The 21,321-nt window shown below is 40.7% G+C and overlaps 1 protein-coding gene across 1 annotated transcript in view; it reads left to right on the top strand.

Annotated features, from left to right (window-relative positions):
• The window catches only part of LOC124620378 (endonuclease G, mitochondrial-like), a 44,278-nt gene that overhangs the window by 2,123 nt on the left and 20,834 nt on the right, over window positions 1-21,321 (top strand). The window contains 1 exon segment of the mRNA XM_047147054.1: window positions 19,620-19,856. Within this exon segment, the coding sequence (XP_047003010.1) occupies window positions 19,620-19,856 (237 nt within the window).

Raw genomic sequence — 21,321 nt, 5'->3', positions numbered from 1 at the left:
AGTAAGTATCCGTAATAAATAGTAGTTTTCAAGAAGGAGCAATTGTGTATGCGTGTCAGTTGTACAAAATTGATCAAATAACATCACCAATTGTGAAACATGGGTTAAAATAATTAATGGAAGAAGCATCACTATGGCCTATACTCTTTATTTATTCATCTCAACATTGGAGAGAAATTCCAACTCGTGCAAAACCCAATTTGGAAATACGGAAGCGTCCGATCCCGCCCGTCTGCTTTGACCCATGACGTCACTAATATGGCAGAAACAACCGTACACCACGATTCCAATATGGCGCATATAAGGTCGCTACGTACACATAATGAGGACGAAAATACATCGAAAAACAAACACACACACTTTCCACAAAAAGCCTAATGACACTAACGGGACAAGTGCGGGAAATGAGTTGTTTTTGGGTGGGGGGGGGGGGGGGGGGGCAAACTAAATACAAACAAATTTAGACACCCACCCCCATACAAAACCACGAAAAAAACCGACATCACATAACTCCCCAAATACCACTAAACACAATTATCATCTGGAATCAGACACCTCCCTTGACCTATATAGCTCAACAGCAGCACCCGATCCCATAAATTAGGAGCAAACACTTCCCTTAGCCTATATAGCTCAAAAACATCTCCCGATACCAATAGCAACACACACAGCCACACATTTGGATCGAACACTTCCCTTGACCAGCGCACTGTTAATTTTATCCGTCATATCCATTCCTGAACAAAAACTGCAACCGATTAATTTTACTAAAATTACCACACGACGTACAGCGAACAACACTAAATTAACCTTCACACAAAATCGTTAACTCACTGAAACGAATTCCACTACAAACACAGCCGACACTCTAACAATTCTGGATAATGAGCAAAAGCAAACTGAGCCCATTACACCACACAAGCGAAAACCCTGAACATACCACCAGAGAGCACAACAAACCACAACATGACGACATCTACAAACACGCCACACTCACAAACCAAAGTCCGCGCCTTCATAACGTCACACACGACAACACCCTTACGTCATGGGTCGAAGCCTACGCGTGGGATTGGACACTTCTGTCAAACCCCCCAATTTTTACCATCAATACATACACTTCACGTGATAGCTTCAGTTTTTAAAAACATATTATGCTTAAAGTACACAATTCTAAAACTGTTATTTAGTGCTAGTAATGTCGTATGTAACATACTTTCTACAGCTTTCCATATTTTTCTGGTGCTGTTATCCTGTTACCCATTGTGTTAGTGGTGTTAATGCCCTTATTTTGTTCCCTGTTGTTTTTTATTTGCACATTTTATTTTAATTTAACCATGAAAATTCAAAGTATGAACAACAAGTGAGCCAATGGCAGTAGCTTCGTATTCTATGTTAAGTAAAATAATTTGGTCCACTTCTGGCCCAAACACTTAACTGTTTCAGTTAGTTTCCGTGAATCATTTGTGTGATTAATCGTAGCCAAAAATGTGGAATGAGCCCTTTTATTTTCACGTTACACATTCTTTATGTGTAAATATGGCTACATCTGATAATAATCTAACTTTTTTCTTTTTTTTCTGTTGCCAGTTAGTAATTCCATCATCTTTTATGCATTACAAAATTAGAAATTTTTCTATGGAATACAAGGAGTTATCAAGGAGAAACTTTTTCTGTTTGTTTCCAAATTTAACTTTGTTGTCTGCCAGACATTTTACATTATTGGGCAATAGGTTAAAATTTTGATGGTAGCATTGTGAACCGATTTTTATGCTAAAGACACCCTTAATGTGGAGTAATGGAAGTCATTTTTTTTCTTTTGGTATTTGTAATTATGTATATCATTGTTACATTTGAACTGCAGTGGACTGTTTACAAGAACCTTCATGAGAGAATAAATATAGGGTGAGGCAGAAGTCAGAATGCGAAACTCTGTTAACAGATCCCTACAAGATGATGATGGGTGAGCATCACACATTATTCTTACAGCACATTTTTTAGCAATAAACACTACATTTCTTAAAGTTGAGTTACCCCATAACATTGCAGTTCAAAATTGTTGCGCATTTGTTGAGGTGGTCCCCCAATTGTCATAGCAACGAAGTTGCAGTCTGAGTTTCTTTATGGTGGTGGTGTATAGACTGAAGTGAAAAACAAAGAAATTAGACTTCAAAAGATATTATAAAAGTGTCATAGTAGTATTCCAGAAACAAATTAGTAATTTATCCTAGGAATCTGTAACCTACACAAGAAATCAAAAATACAGGTAACAGAAGGGTTGTGCTGTTAACGAAACTAAATTTTTTGGGATTCAGATTCAAGAAAATCTGTTGTGAAGATCTCACATCATCCCCAAACTCAAAACTTGCAAAGCTGAGCTGTGTAGTAAGAAATCTCCTCAAGAACATTGGTGCTGAAACAGCTGTATACTTTCACATACATTCACGACTGTGACACTACATCATATGCTGGGAAAATGTACACCAAACCAAAACAGTCTTTTTTTGGGGGGGAGGGGGTTATAAGAATAATTATGAAACATACAAGAAACAGTACAAACCTTGCTTTAAAGTTGCCTACCCTTATAGCACAGCTCACATGGTGCTGACTATGAGAACATTCAAAGTTGCTCCGAACATATGTAACATACCCAAGTAAAGCAAAATCAGCTGTCACAGAACTCTGTCTCATATATAATCATAAAATGAATGATGATGAGATCAGTATTGTGATGCAGATGCCAAGGGTTCCTGGGACAGTATAATTAAGAAGTCTGTTGACGTAAAGATGTTGGAAAATGGAATAAACCGGGATGAAAGTTTTAATTTCAACAAGTCTTGTTTATTCAGATTTCGTGTGCATCAGTCACAAGAACTGGAAAATGCTGAGAGAATGTGCATCACGTAATGACAGTGCAGGTTTTGAAAAACAAGAATATTGAAGGAAATTGTGAGTGTCATCTAAAAATAGTGGCACAAGACCGACCAAATTTAAATTTGGGTGGACTCAGACAGTGAATACACGTAACAGCATAATATGTCATGCGTGATGGTCCTGACTGGATCGCTTGCCTAAACATTGTGCGTAACCCTCGGACACATCCAGCTGATCTTGTCCTTCCCTACATTAATATGCAGTACTAATAAACAATTGATTTGGATAATAAAGGCATTACATTGTGAGGTGTGTGGCAGGGCAAGTCCCACTGTACAAGTTATTAAAGTTTCTTTCTGTTCCATTCACGTGAGGAGCGCAGGAAGAATGACTGATAGAATGCTTCTGTGCATGCAGTAATCATTCTTACGTTATCCTCGTGATCCTTCAGTGAGCGATATGTAAGGGTTGTAGTATGTTCGTAGAGCCACCATTTAAAGCTGGTTCTTGAAACTTTTGTTAATAGTCTTTCTTGGGATGGTTTACATCCATCTTCAAGACTCATCCAGTTCAGTTCCTTCAGAATCTCTGTGACACACTCCCACGGATTAAACAGACCTGTGACCATCCGTGCTGCCCCCCATTTTTTTTTTATCGTTCAGTATCCTCTGTTCGTCCCATCTCGTATGTGTCCCACAACTGGAGCAGTATTCTAGAACCAGTTGCACAAGCAATTTGTAAGCAATCTCCTTTGTAGATTGAGTGCACATCTCCAGTATTCTACCTGTACACCAAAGTCACTTACTTCTTTATCCATGACTGAACCTGTGTGATCATTCTGTTCCATATCCTCACAAAATGTTACACCTAAGTATTTGTATGAGTTGGCCGATTTCAACAGTGACTCATCGGATTTTATAGTCATATGATACTATGGTTTTTTTAAATGAAGTACAATGTTTTACATTTTTGAATGTTTAAAGCAAGTTGCCAATATCTACACCGTGTTGGAATCTTATTGAGATCTGACTGAATATTTATGCAGCTACTTTCATACAGTACTTCATTATAGATAACTGCAAAATGTGCAAAAAGCCTGGTGTAACTATTACTATTGTGTGCAAGGTAATTAAAATACACTAGGGACAACAAGGGTCCCAATGCACATCCCTGGGGCCTACCCGAAGTTACTTCTACATCTGACGATGACTCTCCATCTAAGGTAAAATGCTGTGTCTTCTCTACCACAAAGTCCTTAATCCAGTCACAAATTTTGCTTGACACCCCATATGGCCATACTTTTGACAAATAGCATAGGTGGGGTACTGAGTCAAATTATTTTCAGAAATCGAGAAATACTTCGTCCACCCAATTGCCTTGACCCGAAGCTTTCAGTTTGTTATGTGAGAAAGGTGCGAATTAGGTTTCACATGATTAATGTTTTCAAAATGCACGCTGGGTGGCATTGAGGAGATCATTCTGTTCAAGATACCTCATTACATTTGCACTCAGAAAATGTTCTAAGATTCTGCAACAAACTGATGTCAGGGATATTTTACGATAGTTTTGTAGATGGCTTCTATTACCCTTTTCACAGGTCGGTGTGATCTCCGCCTTTTTTCCAAGAACTGGGCATGGTTTTCATTAGAGGTATTTACAATAGATTACAGTTAGAAGAAGGGCTAATGCAGCTGCAAATTCAGTATAGAATCTGACAGGGATTACATTGGGCCCTGGAGCTTTGTTCAATTTTAATGACTTCAGCTGTTGTTTCATTCGTCTTTTCAGTGGTACAAGGGTTAAATTGTGGCAATTGTTCTGGATTTTACTTTGTAAAGGAAAATTTGAAAATAGAGTTAAGCATTTCAGCTTTTGCTTTGCTACACTCAATTCCAGTTCCTGTCCCATTTGCTAGGGACTGGACACTAACTTAGGTGCCACTAACAGCCTGTACACAGGAGCAGAAATTCCTTGGGATTTGTGAAAGATCATTTGACAATATTCTGCTGCTGTAGTCACTGAAGGCATCACAAATTGCTCTCTTGACAGCCAAATGTGTTTCATTCAGCATCTCTCTGTCTATAGCCTTATGCTTTAATGCCTATTATGGAGTAATCTTCATTTCTTTAGAAGTTTCTTCACAATGACTGTATAACATGGAGGTTCCCTCCCATTATGAACTGTTCTGCTGGATACATATCCATCCAGTGAATGGTCAACTATTCTTTTAAACTTGTGCCGTAGTTCCTCTACATGCTCCTGTCCTTTGCTGAAAGTTTCATGTTCCATACTGAGTTATGACACTACAGTTTTTTTTTTATCTAGTTCACTGAACATATCTCTCTCTCTCTCTCTCTCTCTCTCTCTCTCTCTCTCTCTCTCTCTCTCTCTCTCTCTCTCTCTCTCTTTTTTTGTTGCCACAACTGGTTCATGGTTATAGAGACCACTTTCAATGTGCACATTCTTAACGAGGTCATGTCTGTTTGTTACCATTAGATCCAGTAAGTTTCCATGATGAGGAATGTTCATATCTATCTGTTCTAGGTAGTTTTCAGAGAAGGCATTTACTACTGTTTCACAGGATGTCTTATCAATCCCACTGCCAACAAAACTATAATTTTACCAATTAATTGTCGGATGAATGTCTCCATCAATGATTACAGTATGATTTGGGAACTTACATACATGTGGAGAGAGGTGTTTTCCAAATTTTTTTGTTACTACATGAGGAGATGACTGTGGTGGGCAATAGAAGGATCCAATTATTTTATGCCTATCCCTGATATTAAGTCTTGCCCAAACAATCTCTCATGGACCTTCAATTTCGATCTTGGTGGATTTGGGTTTCCTGTCTGCTGCAACAAATACACCACCTCCATTCCCCATTTGCCTGTTCTTTCAATGTACAATTAAATTTTCTCCAGAAGTCTCACTGCTCTAACTTTCAGGTTTCAAGCAAATTTCTTTATCTAGTATTATGTGAGCTTCATTGCTTTTCATGAGCACTGCACACTGTTGGCACTTTGTTGCAAGTGCTTTGGCAGTCACCATTAGGGTTTTAATACTCCCACTGTGGGGGGCATTTCTTTTGATCTCACACTGATACCTCTGGGTCACAGCTATCATTATCTGGATTGAATGGAGAGTTGCTAATCTAAAAACCCTTGTGTGCAGCCAACACGTCGGCTACCTGAGTAGCAGTCTTTGATGTGTAGTGCACACCTGACCCATTTAGGAGGCTCCTAGAGTTCTCAACCGTATGGAGCAAGTCCAGAAAGTCACAGAAACTTCTAAGTCTCTGATTCAGTCCTTCCACTTGACTCGGAACTAAAGGGCCACGATCAGTTCTGGGGACAATACTGCAAATCGTGAGCTTCATTGAAACTTCATGCGCAAGACCTTTCTTCTCAACCTCCTCTGCAAGTGACTGGAATGACCCAAACCTTGGAGCCCAGACAACAGGCATCATTTGTTCCAACGTGCGCACAGTCTGCAGGTAGTTGCACTCTGTTTCCTCAGTGGCTGCTGGAATGGCCTCTTCAACATGTTGAATGAGGCACCCAGGTACACACGCTGGATGCACCTGGTGTTCCTTCCTGCCCCTTGTTGCCATTTCCCTAAGGGTTACCATAATTCACTGTATGTTTGAACAGCCGATGGTTAATAGACCCTTACTCTTTTGCATTTGCCTCCTCCTGGCACCATACAGAACAGTTTTCCACAAAAGAGGTGATATAGGTTGAATTGTCTCAGTTTGTTTCAGACTTGTTGGTTAGAGGGATTGGTACAACAAGCGGAGTCCTCGCTGGTCCCTGTCCACCATGTACAGGAAGCCTTCCAACAGTTCTTCTAATGCACTGATTTACACCAGGTGCCAATCATTAGACAGTAGTCAGGGAAATTTCCAGCTGCTTTCAAACATCAACCCACTCTTCCCATGTTTGAAAACAGCATTCACATTGATGCTGCATTTTGGCTGGCAGAGTGTATCACAGGGCAGTGGACAAATAACTTGAAAATAAGCCCACTGATTAATTTTTTTTTTTTTTTAAATCTGTTGAGGAGGAATCAGGGGCAGTATCACGACCTGAAGGGCTGTCAGAGCCCAGTAGGAGAATTGCTACAGATGTTTCTGGAAAACGCTCAGGAATGATACACTGAAGGGAATAGAAAGCTCTCAGAACAAAATTAAACTGTGTGATTAATTGTGAAAGAAGTATTAGGGCAAAATGAGGATGCTGAACTACTTCAGCTTCTCTTGTGAAAGAATGAAGCTATTTACTTATCCACCAGAGCTGTGTTGAATATTTCGCAATCACTTTTTCTGAGTAGTTGGCAAGTTGGATCAACATTTTATTGGTACAGCTTAATATGTAAAAGCTTGTGTTTTGAGACAACAATATTACATGCAGCTATGTGAAAAAAAGCTAAGATGAAACTGAATCTATTATTAAATCACTAAAGAATGAAGACTCCCATGCATATGGTGACTTTTCAAGTAGGTTTAGAAAAATCACATAAATTATTTTTGTATTCAGTCACCTGTGCAGTGAACCTTGAAGGTGGTGTGAGTTTTTGGACAAATTGAAGTACTCTTTAATGAAACCAGTTTTATGAAAAGGGAGAGATTTTAGATAGTTACTGACCAATTTCTTTGCGACCAACATTTTCAAAAGTTTTGTAAGAAAGCAATGCATAGGAGAGTTGTGGACCTTCTCACAAGGGGAACTCCCTATTGCATCCCCCTCAGATTTAGGGATAAGATAGAATAGTGGATAGCCCAACCAAAATTGAACACAGATCAAGATGAAAACAGTAAGAAGATGTACTAAACTGTGGAAAAAGAAGCAAAACAGGAACTGTGAACGGTCCAAGCTCAAGATGTGCTACAGTGAATAAATTTGTATAGCTAGGGTGTCATGGTTATGTGGTCACAATATTGGACTGTGAAGGGGGAGATCCATGTTCAAATCTCCCTTGTACTCCATATTTTTTTTTTTTTTTTCACAAAATTATGAACTGTCTGTCCAACCGTTGACTTGTGTTCGCTGTAGTCAAATTTGTGCCTGTGCCATGGTATAACATCAGTTTGCAACAGCAAGAGCTAACGAAAAGACCTCTGAACATACATACTTCCTATTTATTGTACACAAGTACCACATTTGACTCTTGTGTTCTGTTTTGGAAGTTTTGACTCTTGAATTCCTTTGTTGTAACATAGTTCACTACTGTTTATTTGTTGTTTTCTTTTCTGTGAGAGGTTGATGAGGTACCTGGCTTGCTTTCACTAGTCATCACATTTACTTGTGAAGATAATGTGTTCTTGTGACATGACTTATATAACCAGTAACTTGGTACGTCTGTGGCGAGATGGAAAGATAATAATTTTGTGGGAGCAAGGGGTAATACAAATGGGATACAAGGGAGATTTGAACACAGATCTCCCAGTTTACAGTCTAGTACTGTGACAGCACAACCACAATGTCATAGTTCTTGGAATTCGCTCAGGGTTGCACATCTTGAGCTTGGACTGTTCAATGTTCCTATTTTGCTTCTTTTTTCATAGTTCATTACACTTTCTTCCTGTTTCGATGCTTGATGTGTGTTCAGTTTATGATGGGCTATCCACTGGGCCATTTTACCGCTAAATCTGAGTGGGGTGTTATAATTTGCTGCCAGACTCATGGTTTGCCTTCAAGAAAGGGGTATCCACTGAAAATGCAATTTATTCTTTTGCGTGTGAAACATTATCAGGCTATATGATAGGCTGAACCATGGACCTTGCCGTTGGTGGGGAGGCTTGCGTGCCTCAGCGATACAGATAGCCGTACCGTAGGTGCAACCACAACGGAGGGGTATCTGTTGAGAGGCCAGACAAACGTGTGGTTCCTGAAGAGGGGCAGCAGCCTTTTCAGTAGTTGCAGGGGCAACAGTCTGGATGATTGACTGATCTGGCCTTGTAACACTAACCAAAACGGCCTTGCTGTGCTGATACTGCGAATGGTTGAAAGCAAGGGGAAACTACAGCCGTAATTTTTCCCGAGGGCATGCAGCTCTACTGTATGGTTAATGATGATGGCGTCCTTTTGGGTAAAATATTCCAGAGGTAAAATAGTCCCCCATTCGGATCTCAGAGCGGGGACTACTCAAGAGGACGTCGTTATCAGGAGAAAGAAAACTGGCATTCTACGGATCGGAGTGTGGAATGTCAGATCCCTTAATTGGGCAGGTAGGTTAAAAAATTTAAAAAGGGAAATGAATAGGTTAAAGTTAGATATAGTGGGAATTAGTGAAGTTCGGTGGCAGGAGGAACAAGATTTTTGGTCAGGCGAATACAGGGTTATAGATACAAAGTCAAATAGGGGTAATGCAGGAGTAGGTTTAATAATGAATAAAAAAATAGGATTGCGGGTAAGCTACTACAAACAGCATAGTGAACGCATTATTGTGGCCAAGATAGACACAAAGCCCACACCTACTACAGTAGTACAAATTTATATGCCAGCTAGCTCTGCAGATGACGAAGAAATTGAAGAAATGTATGATGAAATAAAAGTAATTATTCAGATAGTGAAGGGAGACGACAATTTAAGTCATGCGTGAGTGGAATTCGGTAGTAGGAAAAGGGAGAGAAGGAAACATAGTAGGTGAATATGGATTGGGGGTAAGAAATGAAAGAGGAAGCTGCCTGGTAGAATTTTGCACAGAGCACAACTTAATCATACCTAACACTTGGCTTAAGAATCATGAAAGAAGGTTGTATACATGGAAGAAGCCGGGAGATACTGACAGGTTTCAGATAGATTATATAATGGTAAGACAGAGATTTAGGAACCAGGTTTTAAATTGTAAGACATTTCCAGGGGCAGATGTGGACGCTGACCACAATCTATTGGCTATGAACTGTAGATTAAAACTGAAGAAACTGCAAAAAGGTGGGAATTTAAGGAGATGGGACCTGGATAAACTGACTAAGTCGGAGGTTGTACAGAGTTTCAGGGAGAGCATAAAGGAACAGTTGGCAGGAATGGTGGAAAGAAATACAGTAGAAGAAGGATGGGTAGCTTTGAGGGGTGAAGTAGTGAAGGCAGCAGAGGATAAAGTAGGTAAAAAGACGAGGGCTAGTAGAAATCCTTGAATTTAATTGATGAAAGGAGAAAATATAAAAATGCAATAAATGAAGCAGGCAAAAAGGAATACAAACGTCTCAAAAATGAGATCGACAGGAAGTGCAAAATGGCTAAGCAGGGATGGCTAGAGGACAAATGTAAGGATGTAGAGGCTTATCTCACTAGGGGTAAGATAGATACTGCCTACAGGAAAATGAAAGAGATCTTTGGAGAAAAGAGAACCACTTGTATGAATATCAAGAGCTCAGATGGAAACCCTGTTCTAAGCAAAGAAGGGAAAGCAGTAAGGTGGAAAGAGTATATAGAGGGTCTATACAAGGGTGATGTATTTGAGGACAATATTATGGAAGTGGAAGATGGGAGATGAAGATGAAATGGGAGATACGACACTGCGTGAAGAGTTTGACAGAGCGCTGGAAGACCTGAGTCGAAACATGGCCCCGGGAGTAGATAACATCCCATTAGAACTACTGACAGCCTTGGGAGAGCAAGTCCTGACAAAACTCTACCATTTGGTGAGCAAGATGTATGAGACAGGCGAAATACCCTCAGCCTTCAAGAAGAATATAATAATTCTAATCCCAAAGAAAGCAGGTGTTGACAGATGTGAAAATTACCGAACTATCAGTTTAATAAGTCACAGCTGCAAAATACTATCGCGAATTCTTTACAGACGAATGGAAAAACTAATAGAAGCTGACCTCGGGGAAGATCAGTTTGGATTCCGTAGAAATACTGGAACACGTGAGGCAATACTGACCCTACAACTTATCTTGGAAGCTACATTGAGGAAAGGCAAACCTACGTTTCTAGCATTTGTAGACTTAGAGAAAGCTTTTGACAATGTTGACTGGAATACTCTCTTTCAGATTCTGAAGGTGGCAGGGGTAAAATACAGGGAGCGAAAGGCTGTTTACAATTTGTACAGAAACCAGATGGCAGTTACGAGAGTTGAGGGGCATGAAAGGGAAGCATTGGTTGGGAAGGGAGTGAGACAGGGTTGTAGCCTCTCCCCGATGTTATTCAATCTGTATATTGAGCAAGCAGTGAAGGAAACAAAAGAAAAATTCAGAGTGGGTATTAAAATTTGTGGAGAAGAAATAGAAACCTTGAGGTTCGCCAATGACATTGTAATTTTCTCAGAGACAGCAAAGGACTTGGAAGGGCAGTTGAATGGAATGGATAGTTTCTTGAAAGGGGGATATAAGATGAACATCAACAAAAGCAAAATGAGGATAATGGGATGTAGTCAAATGAAGTCAGGAGATGCTGAGGGTATTAGATTAGGAAACAAGACACTTAAAGTAGTAAAGGAGTTGTGCTATTTGGGGAGCAAATAACTGATGATGGACGAAGTAGAGAGGATATAAAATGTAGACTGGCAATGGCAAGGAAAGCGTTTCTGAAGAAGAGAAATTTGTTAACATCGAGTATAGATTTAAGTGTCTGGAAGTCATTTCTGAAAGTATTTGTATGGAGTGCAGCCACGTATGGAAGTGAAACATGGACGATAAATAGTTTGGGCAAGAAGAGAATAGAAGCTTCGAAATGTGGTGCTACAGAAGAATGCTTAAGATTAGATGGGTAGATCACATAACTAATGAGGAGGTATTGAATAGGATTGGGGAGAAGAGAAGTTTGTGGCACAACGTGACTAGAAGAAGGGATCAATTGGTAGGACATGTTCTGAGGCATCAAGAGATCACCAATTTAGCATTCGAGGGTAGTGTGGAGGGTTAAAATCGTAGAGGGAGACCAAGAGATGAATACGCCAAGCAGATTCAGAAGGATGTAGGTTACAGTAGGTACTGGGAGATGAAGAAGCTTGCACAGGATAGAGTAGTATGGAGAGCTGCTTCAAACCAGCCTCAGGACTGACGACCACAACAACAACATGATAGCCTGAGGACAGTGAAAACATTAAATTATCTACACCATGTAATACTTCATGTAAGGTTGAATGTTACGGGATTATGGAAAATATGTAGAATGTAGGAGGCTGATGTTTCGCGTTTAGTGTCAATAAACAGGAGAGATTTGAATCTAATGGCCCATGGAAAATATAGGTGCATTTCTCCATCCCTTGCTTTTTGCAGTATGTCTCTGTGTCTACTGCTAAATATGACAGATAGCTCAAATATTTTTCTTTTTGTAAATGACACAAGTTTTATTGGTGAAAGGTGTGTACTGTAATATAAATGATGTTGTCATTAGGAAAATAGGTAACACCAGCTTGTGGCTTTCAGAGAATGGATTAAAGCCCAGTTTACATGACACTGGCTTGTGGCACTTGTCCCATGCAACAAGTTGCAAACAAGTAGTTTCGCATATGTCTGTAAACACAACACCACCAGTGTACACTTCAGTTTCATCGTTTTGAGTGTGCTGTAGTTGGGTGAAATGGAAGTTTTGGCAGTCCCATCTAAGAGAGGAAAGCGGATGGATGTGTGGAGAACACGTGGCATGCGCAACAAACCCCTCCCCTTTTGAAAGAAATAATAAATAAATAAACAACCTAATAATTCTCTTTAGAACCCAGTGGCTGAAGAGGGTATACAGCATGCCTTAGAACAGCCCATTCCTCTCCCTCAGAGATGAAAATGGAATGCCGAACAGAGGGGAAAAATGTGTTGGCAGCTGTACAAGCTGTGACGTAATTTAACTTGTTTTGTGGCGTAGTTAATCTTGTTTGCATGAAGTCGCTAAACAAGACAAAAGATTTAAAAGAGAGAGGGGGGGGGGATAAACGTGTTCGGGTTCACAACTGTATAAAGAAAAGACATCAGCTTGTTTGCTCACTGATTTTGGCGAAAGTTGTACTGGAAGACCCTACAAGTTACTTTAATCATCTGTACACAGTTTGTGAATGGGAAGCACTGCTTTGGCATTTTAAATCAATTAATATTGAATAAAGACTTCAATTTTCCAGATTTCTTTAGCCTTTTCTCCTGTCATCTATATTTATTAAAAAAGAATTGACCAACACGAACCATGAGATTTTAATGTTGTAGACATGGACTATTCTGCAGCTAGATGTTTTGCTTGCCAGTATTTTTCTTAATTCATTTGTGTGCATACTCCTATAATTATTCGGGAGGACGACGCTTCAATCCCGCGTTCGACCATCCTGATTTAGGTTTTCCGTGATTTCCCTAAATCGCTCCAGGCAAATGCCGGGATGGTTCCTTTGAAAGGGCATGGCCGACTTCCTTCCCCATCCTTCCCTAAGCCGATGAGACAGATGACTTCGCTGTTTGGTCCCTTCCCCCAAACAATCCAATCCAATCCACTCCAACTCCTATTATTTTAATTGATTGGATTTTGCTCTACAGTTAAAATATTGTCTACGAATTCATGTTCAGATCGCATATTACAATCTAAAGCGCAGCAACAAGTTACTGCTTGCTTTTGTAGTCGGCACCATTAAAATCCTACAAATACCAGTGTGTTGCATTGGTACCCAAAAAGCGAACAATTTCCTCCATGCCCCACCTGATATTTCAGTTTATTTACTTTAGACAGACCTCAGTATTCATGCTAATAGTGTTGCCAAAGCTGGAACAAACCAAAAAAGTTTAGTTTCGCCAGTGAGTTGTGCAAACGCGTGTTGCACATGCACAGTTGCTGGTAGCAGAGTTGTGTGCAACCCAATGGTGTTGTGTAAACTAGGCTTAACACTTAACTGCAACAAAATGCAATGCATAAGTACGTGACATGAAACTCTGGGTTGCCAAACTCTTGGCGATGTTGACTATTTTAAATTCTTAGGACTGAGGGTAGAGGGAAGGTGTTCTTGGAAGTATCACGTTCTGGATCTTGTGCAGAGAGTGAATGTTGTTATATTTACTGTAAGAATGAATTCTACTGTCTCTGACACAGACAGTATTGACAATATTGACTTGTTCACAATGAACTGCGAATTCACTTGGTGAACTCTAGACAGAAAAATAATATCCTTGTGGATAAGAGAGAAAGGTGTGCACTATTCAGCAGCTTTAATTTTCAACAGTCTTCCATCAAAACTGAAAATTGGAGTGATGAACCTGATGTGTTGAAATCCATGTTGAAAAGTTTCCTTATGGCACACTCCTCCTATCCTAACAGGAGTTGCTTGCAGTAGTTCAGAACGTTTCTCTGTAGTGTGTTATCTACTTACATGCTCCTAAATTTTTTTCATATTTTATTCATTATTTAACTCTGGTGTTTATAAATTTTCTGATCAGCATTCTGTAAACTATGCACTGATGTGTTCCATGGCTCACAGAAGCTGATAAACAAAAATTGAAGTAGTTATATTTGTTAAAGAAGAGCGCTGAGGAAAGAGACTTTTTTACTCAGAACAATATTTTCCATTCATTCATTGTTTTCTGTAGATAGCCCTGTGAAGAAGAACCTTCAGGGAGATGAAATGAATCAAGGTGTAAACTAACAAAGACGAGTAAATCAAAGAAACTTATGCCATCTATATTTAATTGAATAAAACAGAAAGAAACCTTTTTTTTTTGGGGGGGGGGGGGAGGGGGGTGCATGGTATTGCTGGTTACTCAGTTATGCAATACCATAGTAAAAGTTCAGTTACTTCAGTCACACATTGCAACATCAGCTGATGCGAGAAAAGATGTACATCACACAGGAACAAAACTATGTACCATGTGCCAGATTACACAGACATAATATGTTTCTGGTTTAAATAATAAAAATAAATAAATAAAAAGAAGCTGTGAGGTCTAACCTGCAGCACAACTGCTTTTACTCATTCACACAGCAATTTGTGCTGGAAAATCCGTAACACTTCCACCTAATTGTACAATAAGTTCAAGTATACGGTATCAAATTATATAACCCATTTTTACTTAAATTTGCAAATATTCATCATGTGGTATCCAGTTCATCTAAAAATTTAAATAACCTGAACTTGTGAGTTGTAAAACTAACATGCAAAAAGATTTTTGTGTGTGATTTATGTGCTGGATAGAAGATATATGCATAAAATAAATAAAGAGCTCCTCGTCTAGGTTGTGAAGGCCCAAGAGACATCTACCAAGCGTTGTCATCCTCTGCCTTGGAGTGATGTGGGTGCAGTGTGGAGTGGCATCTGGTCAGTACACAACTCTTGTGGCTGTTTTGCAGACTTTCTGGACCATGGAACCACTACTATTCAGTCAAGTAGCTCTTCAGTTGGCATCATGAGGCAGAGTTCAACCCGTAACAGTCTTCCCAACAAGGAAAATGCCTTGGTGGCACCGTTAATCAAACCTATGCCCTTCACATGGCAGCTATCTATGCTGATCACGCAGCTGTAGAGGCGGTCCAAAAAGGTGATAAAATGGACATAAATATCAATTTCCCTGCTACCAGTTAAGCCTACTCACAAAATATTATCAAGAGTCTTACACAAGTGACTTGAGACATGAACTAACCATGTCATTGATGAACATCAGGCAGAATTCAGGAAAGGCATAGCCTGTAAAGAAAAAATTCTCACCCTCAAAACCTCCTTGCAGATTCGCAAATGTAGGCGACTGGTGGTATCTCTTTATAGACAAAGAGATCCAATAGACACACACTGCCCAAGATATTAGAAGAATTCATTGTAGTTGGAAAAGCTACAGAACTTGTCAAACAAATATTAACATCACGTCAGAGCAGGTATAATGAAAAATCAGTATCCTGGAACTCAAAACAAAGATGCTATAACAATTTAATCAAATCACAGGCATTACACACACAACTGATTCATAGACCTTGATAACTGTATGAAGATCAATAATTTAAGACAGAGCCACAAGGAAAGCCCAGACTACTTTGGCGGAATTTGGCTATAAAGGAAATCACAGGTATTACGCAAGCGTCCTAAGAAAATCTGACACGTCCAGAAATGACACGACTATTGTTTTATAGTCACATTCTGAGAATGAATGTTGTTAAGCTCACTAAAAGAATTACTAACAAAGAGATAGAGGGGCTGGCCAGTACTTACCTCAGCTCAGTACAGCCGATAGATACACAAAACAGAACAGAAAATTTACGTTCCTAGCTTTCGGAACTTTGTTCCTTCATCAGGGAGGAGAGAGGGGGAAGAAAGGGAAGAAGGGAAAGTGGATTCAGTTACTCACAACCCAGGTTATGAAGCAGCAGGGAAAGGAAAACAGGGAGGGTAGCAAGGATGGAGGCATGGTTGTCAGAGGGAAACCAAAGATATTCTACTGTAAGTACTGTGCCAGCTTCAAACCAAAGATGATGCATACAGAAGTAAAGTGGTATACAGTATAAAGATAAACACAACTATTTAGGATGCAAAATGTGTGAATGGCTAAAGAGGAAAGGGAAAGAGAGAAGAATGAAGAGTAAATGGGGGTGAGGTTGTTTAACATAGGTTCAGTCCAGGGGGATGGCGGGATGAATGGATGTGTTGGAGTGCAAGTTCCCATCTCCGCAGTTCAGAGGGACTGGTGTTGGGTGGGAGAAGCCAAATGGCACATTCGGTGTAGCAGGTTCCTAGGTCCCTAGAATTATGCTGGAGGGCATGCTCTGCTACTGTGTATTGGTCCTCTCCTAGGCGGACTGTTCGTCTGTGTCCATTCATGCGCTCAGCCTGTTTAGTTGTTGTCATACCAATGTAAAAGGCTGTGCAGTGCAGGCATGTCGGCTGATAAATGACGTGTTGTTTCACATGTGGCCCTGCCTTGAATTGTGTATGTTTTACCAGTAGCGGGGCTGGAGTAGGTGGTTGTCAGGGGATGCATGGGGCAGGTCTTGCAGCGGGGCTGGTTACGGGGGTAGGAACCGCTGGGTAGAGAAGGTAGTCTGGGAATATTGTAGGGTTTGACAAGGATGTTACAGAGGTTAGGGGGGCGACGAAAGGCAACTCTGGGTGGTGTGGGGAGAATTTTGTCAAGGGATGATCTCATTTCAGGGGTTGACTTGAGAAAGTCATATCCCTGGCAGAGTAATTTGTTGATGTATTCGAGGCTAGGATAATATTGGGTGACAAGGGGGATGCTGCTGTGTGGTCTGGGGGTAGGAACATTGTTGTTGGACGGGGAGGAATGTATTGCTCGGGAGATCTGTTTGTGGACAAGGTCTGCAGGATTGTTGCAGGAGAGGAAAGCACTGATCAGATTATTGGTGTAATTGGTGAGGGATTCGTCACTGGAGCAGATATTTTTGCCACGAATACCTAGGCTGTAGGGAAGGGAGCGTTTGATGTGGAATGGATGGCAGCTATCAAAGTGAAGGTACTGTTGTTTGTTTGTGGGTTTGATATGGACAGAGGTGAGGATGTGAGCTTCAACAAGATGAAGGTCAACATCCAGGAAGGTGGCTTGGGTTTTGGAGAAGGACCAGGTGAAATTCAGATTCGAAAAGGAGTTGAGGTTATGGAGGAAATTAAGGAGTGTTTCTTTGCCATGAGTCCAGACCACAAAGATGTCATCTATAAACTGATACCAGGCCAGGGGAAGCAGCTGTTGGGTCTTCAGGAAAGCCCCCTCCATGCGGCCCATGAAGAGGTTGGCATAGGACGGAGCCATCCTGGTTCCCATGGCCGTTCCCCTGATTTGTATGTAGGTCTGGCCTTCAAAAGTGAAGTAATTATGGGTGAGGATGAAGTTGGTAAGTGTGATAAGGAATGAGGTTTTTGGAAGACCTTCGGGTGGGCGTTGGGAGAGGTAGTGCTCAAGGGCAGAGAGAACATGGGTATGTGGGATGTTTGTGTAAAGGGATGTAGCCTCTATGACGACAAGAAAGGTTTCAGGTGGGAGAGGAGTGGGAATGGATTTGAGGTGTTCTAGGAAGTGGTTTGTGTCTTTGATGTAGGATGGGAGTCTGCGGGTCATAGGTTGGAGGTGTTGGTCTACCAGAGCTGAGATACGTTCTGTTGGGGCTTTGAAGCCTGCTACAATCATTAGATCACTAAAAGAATTATCTATCTTGACTACTTGAAATTGAAGATCATCTTGGCATCACAAGTGATATGGTAAAGGATAGATGTACATTTAGAATTCTTGTTGAGATTCGCCAGTTTGTAGTCAAACTGAGAACTACCAACAGAACTGTAACAGAAGATCAGAAAGGACCTTTCAGTCAGAAACTGAAGAGAGATCAGGAGGAGGAGGAGGAGGAGGAAGCAAACTCATCTGCTACTAAGTTGCACTCCTCAGTTGGGCTGTACAGTTTTAAAAATGTGTAAAACAATGGGAAGTCCAGGATTGAATGATGACAATATTATGAAAAGGATGTATTGCTACTCACCATATAGTGGAGACGTTGAGACCCAGACAGACACCAAAAAGAGACTGTCAGCAGTAAGCTTGTGGCCAGAAGGCCTTCATCTGGAGTGTACACACACAAACATGACCACTGTCTCTGGCCTCCAAGACCTGACTACACATGATGGCAGAAGCAATCTGGGTAATAGGGGGGAGGAGGAGGAGGAGGTTGGACAGTCGGAGGGCTCGCAGGGTAGGGGTGGGGAATGGTAAAGTGCTGTCTGGGGAGCATACAGGGGCATGGTGTGAAGAGGGGAGGGTGAGTAGGTGCAGTCATCAGGTTAGACTCTGGGTGGGTGGGTGGGTGGGGGTGGGGGGGGGGAGGGGAGTGGGAAAGGAGAGAAATAAAAAGACTGTGTGTTGGTGGAATAGAAGGCTGTGTAGTGCTGGAGTGGGAACAGGGAAAGACATAGTTAGGTGATGGACAGTAACTGACGAAGGTTACTCATTGTACTTCACCCACTTATCCCCCTTCCCTTTTCCCACTCCAGCGCTATATGACCTTCTGTTCCACCAACACAATCACAGTCTCTTTTACTTCTTTCCTTTTCTACCACCCCCCCACCCCCCCCCCCCCCCCCCCCCTCTTGTCCCACACAGTGTCTAACCTGATGACTGCACCTACCTGCCCTACCTTCTCCCCACCATGTCCCGTATGCTCCCACAAGCAGCACTTTACTGTCCCCCCACTCCTATCCTCCTATGCGTCCCCCTTCCCGCCCCAGCCTCCTCCTTACTCCCACCACCCAGATTTCTTCTCCCATAGTGCGCAGTTGCTTGCAGTCTGGTCTCGGCAGCCAGAGACAGTGGTCATGTATGTGAGAGTTATGTTGTGAATGAATGTGTGTGAATGTGGGGGGGAGTGTACCTCAGAAGAAGCCATTTTGGCCGAAATCTTACTTGTTTAGCAGTCTTCTTGTTGTGCCTATCTGTGACTCAACAACACCTCTTCTATGAGGTCAGTAGCAATCTAGCCTACTCATAATATTGCCATTAAAAATATGATTTTTATAATTACATTACCACAGAAATATTTTACTTGGCTTAAGGTACTAAATTTGTTTCAGCTACTTGATGCCTTCAGTAAGCAAATACAAAGTCCCACGCGGCATTGCTACATAATCATGAAAAATGCGAAGTACCGTCTAATCAGTTGCAGCCCTTAATAGAGAGTCCATTATGGACAAAGTAAAATAGTTGTACTGTTTAGTAGTTAGTTAAGGGAAAGGATAAAAGTAGTAATGTGCACTACATTTCAGTGTTTTTTGTTATGTTAAAAGTCCTTAAATATTTGTTGGGTACCATTGTATTTTCATGACTTTTTCTTTGGCACTTATTTTTCCAGGTCAACCAACAAGGATTACAAGGGCAGTGGATATGACAGGGGCCATCTTGCTGCTGCAGGGAATCATCGAAGTAGTCAGACCTATGTTGATCAAACATTCTTTTTGTCAAACATTGCACCTCAAGTTGGTGTTGGTTTCAATAGAAATTCATGGAACCGTTTGGAGAAACATGTTCGCAGATTGACTAAAATATATAAAAATGTTTATGTCTGCACGGGTCCTCTCTATCTGCCCAGGTATTAACAGTTTATAGCAACATTAATTATAGTTTATTAGGCAATAAATTTTCTCCATCACATGTATTAGATGACACTGTAACTGAGTACAGGATATAATTTAATACTAGGAGGAGATGGTCTGCAGTTATTTTGCCAAATGCTTCTGGTTACTACACAACTTTCGGTCCTCACCCGAAAGTTAGCAATGTCCGACCTTTTGTAAGTGCCTATCGACAACTTAATGCCTCAACTGTAAGATGAAGTGTTACAAACACCTTCCATTATATATACTTTTGTATAACCTTCTTACAAGTAGTTGTAGAGATCTGCCAGGTTGACTAACTAAAAATTCAACATATACTAGAAAAACTGTTTTTTACAATAGTATATGCTGCCTTTTTGACATTTCTGTCCTTGTTAGTTATAGCATCAGCCGTAGAGCCTAACTGTCAAAATGTTTAACCTGCTACCCCTTAGCACGTCTGCTGGCTGTAAAATCATTACCGAACTATGGTGGCTCTTACGCCTTGCTTAATGTGTGTAAAATCATTGCCAGAATTAAAAAGTCTGATTGAATGTCTTACTGCTGTGATGTCCTGTCTCCAGTGGCCTGGAACTATGCTGCAATGTTAGTTGTTGATGCATGCGCATAAAAAATGCGACGACTGTTCAGAAAGTAAGGTGACTTATCAAATTGCGCAGGCAATGTACATTTAATTATAAATCTCTTTTTGTGCTGTTGGTGCACATGTCCCAGACATATGTTAACAGTTTCAAGCATACAGCATAGTTCATTTGTTTTTGACAGATAGAAAGGTTAGACATGTTTTAGTGTGCTTGGTGATTTTCGGTTATTATAAAAATTGGAGCAAAGATTTTGCATCAAACTTTGTGTGAAAATGGAATCAAGTGCTGTAAAACACTTGAAATGTTGACAGTGGCATATGGTGAGTCTGCTGTAAGAAATTAAAAAAAAAAAAAAAAAAGTTACGAGTGGTGCAAGCATCTTCCAAGATGGCTGAGAAGATGCCAATAATGAACCTCGCTCTGGACGCCCCAGCACATCAACAGCGGATGACAACATCGAAGCTGTGAAGAAAATTGTTTTGGAAAATCATTGAATTACCATAAGAGAACTCGCTGAGGATGTTGGCATATCAGTTGCCTCGTGTCATGCAATGTTTTTGGATGTTTTGGGCATGAGATGTGTGTCAGCAAAGTTTTTTCCAAAACTTCTCAATTATCACTTAGGAGTTCTTGAATGACATCAATGATGATCCTGATTTGCTCAAAAGGATCATAACTGGTGACAAAACACAAAACAACATGACAATCATGCCTCAGCCACCATATTCACCCGATTTGGCCCCCTGCTACTTTTTCCTGTTTCCAAAACTGAAGAGACCTATGAAAGGACAATGATTTTCAATGATTGAGGAAATAAAAACTACATCACTGGAAGTACTCAAAGCTGTACCAAAAA

Source organism: Schistocerca americana, chromosome 6, assembly GCF_021461395.2.
Source record: "Schistocerca americana isolate TAMUIC-IGC-003095 chromosome 6, iqSchAmer2.1, whole genome shotgun sequence".
NCBI classification, from domain to species: domain Eukaryota; kingdom Metazoa; phylum Arthropoda; class Insecta; order Orthoptera; family Acrididae; genus Schistocerca; species Schistocerca americana.
Note: the sequence above shows the minus strand (reverse complement) of the source record. Positions and strands in the feature narration are given on the sequence as shown.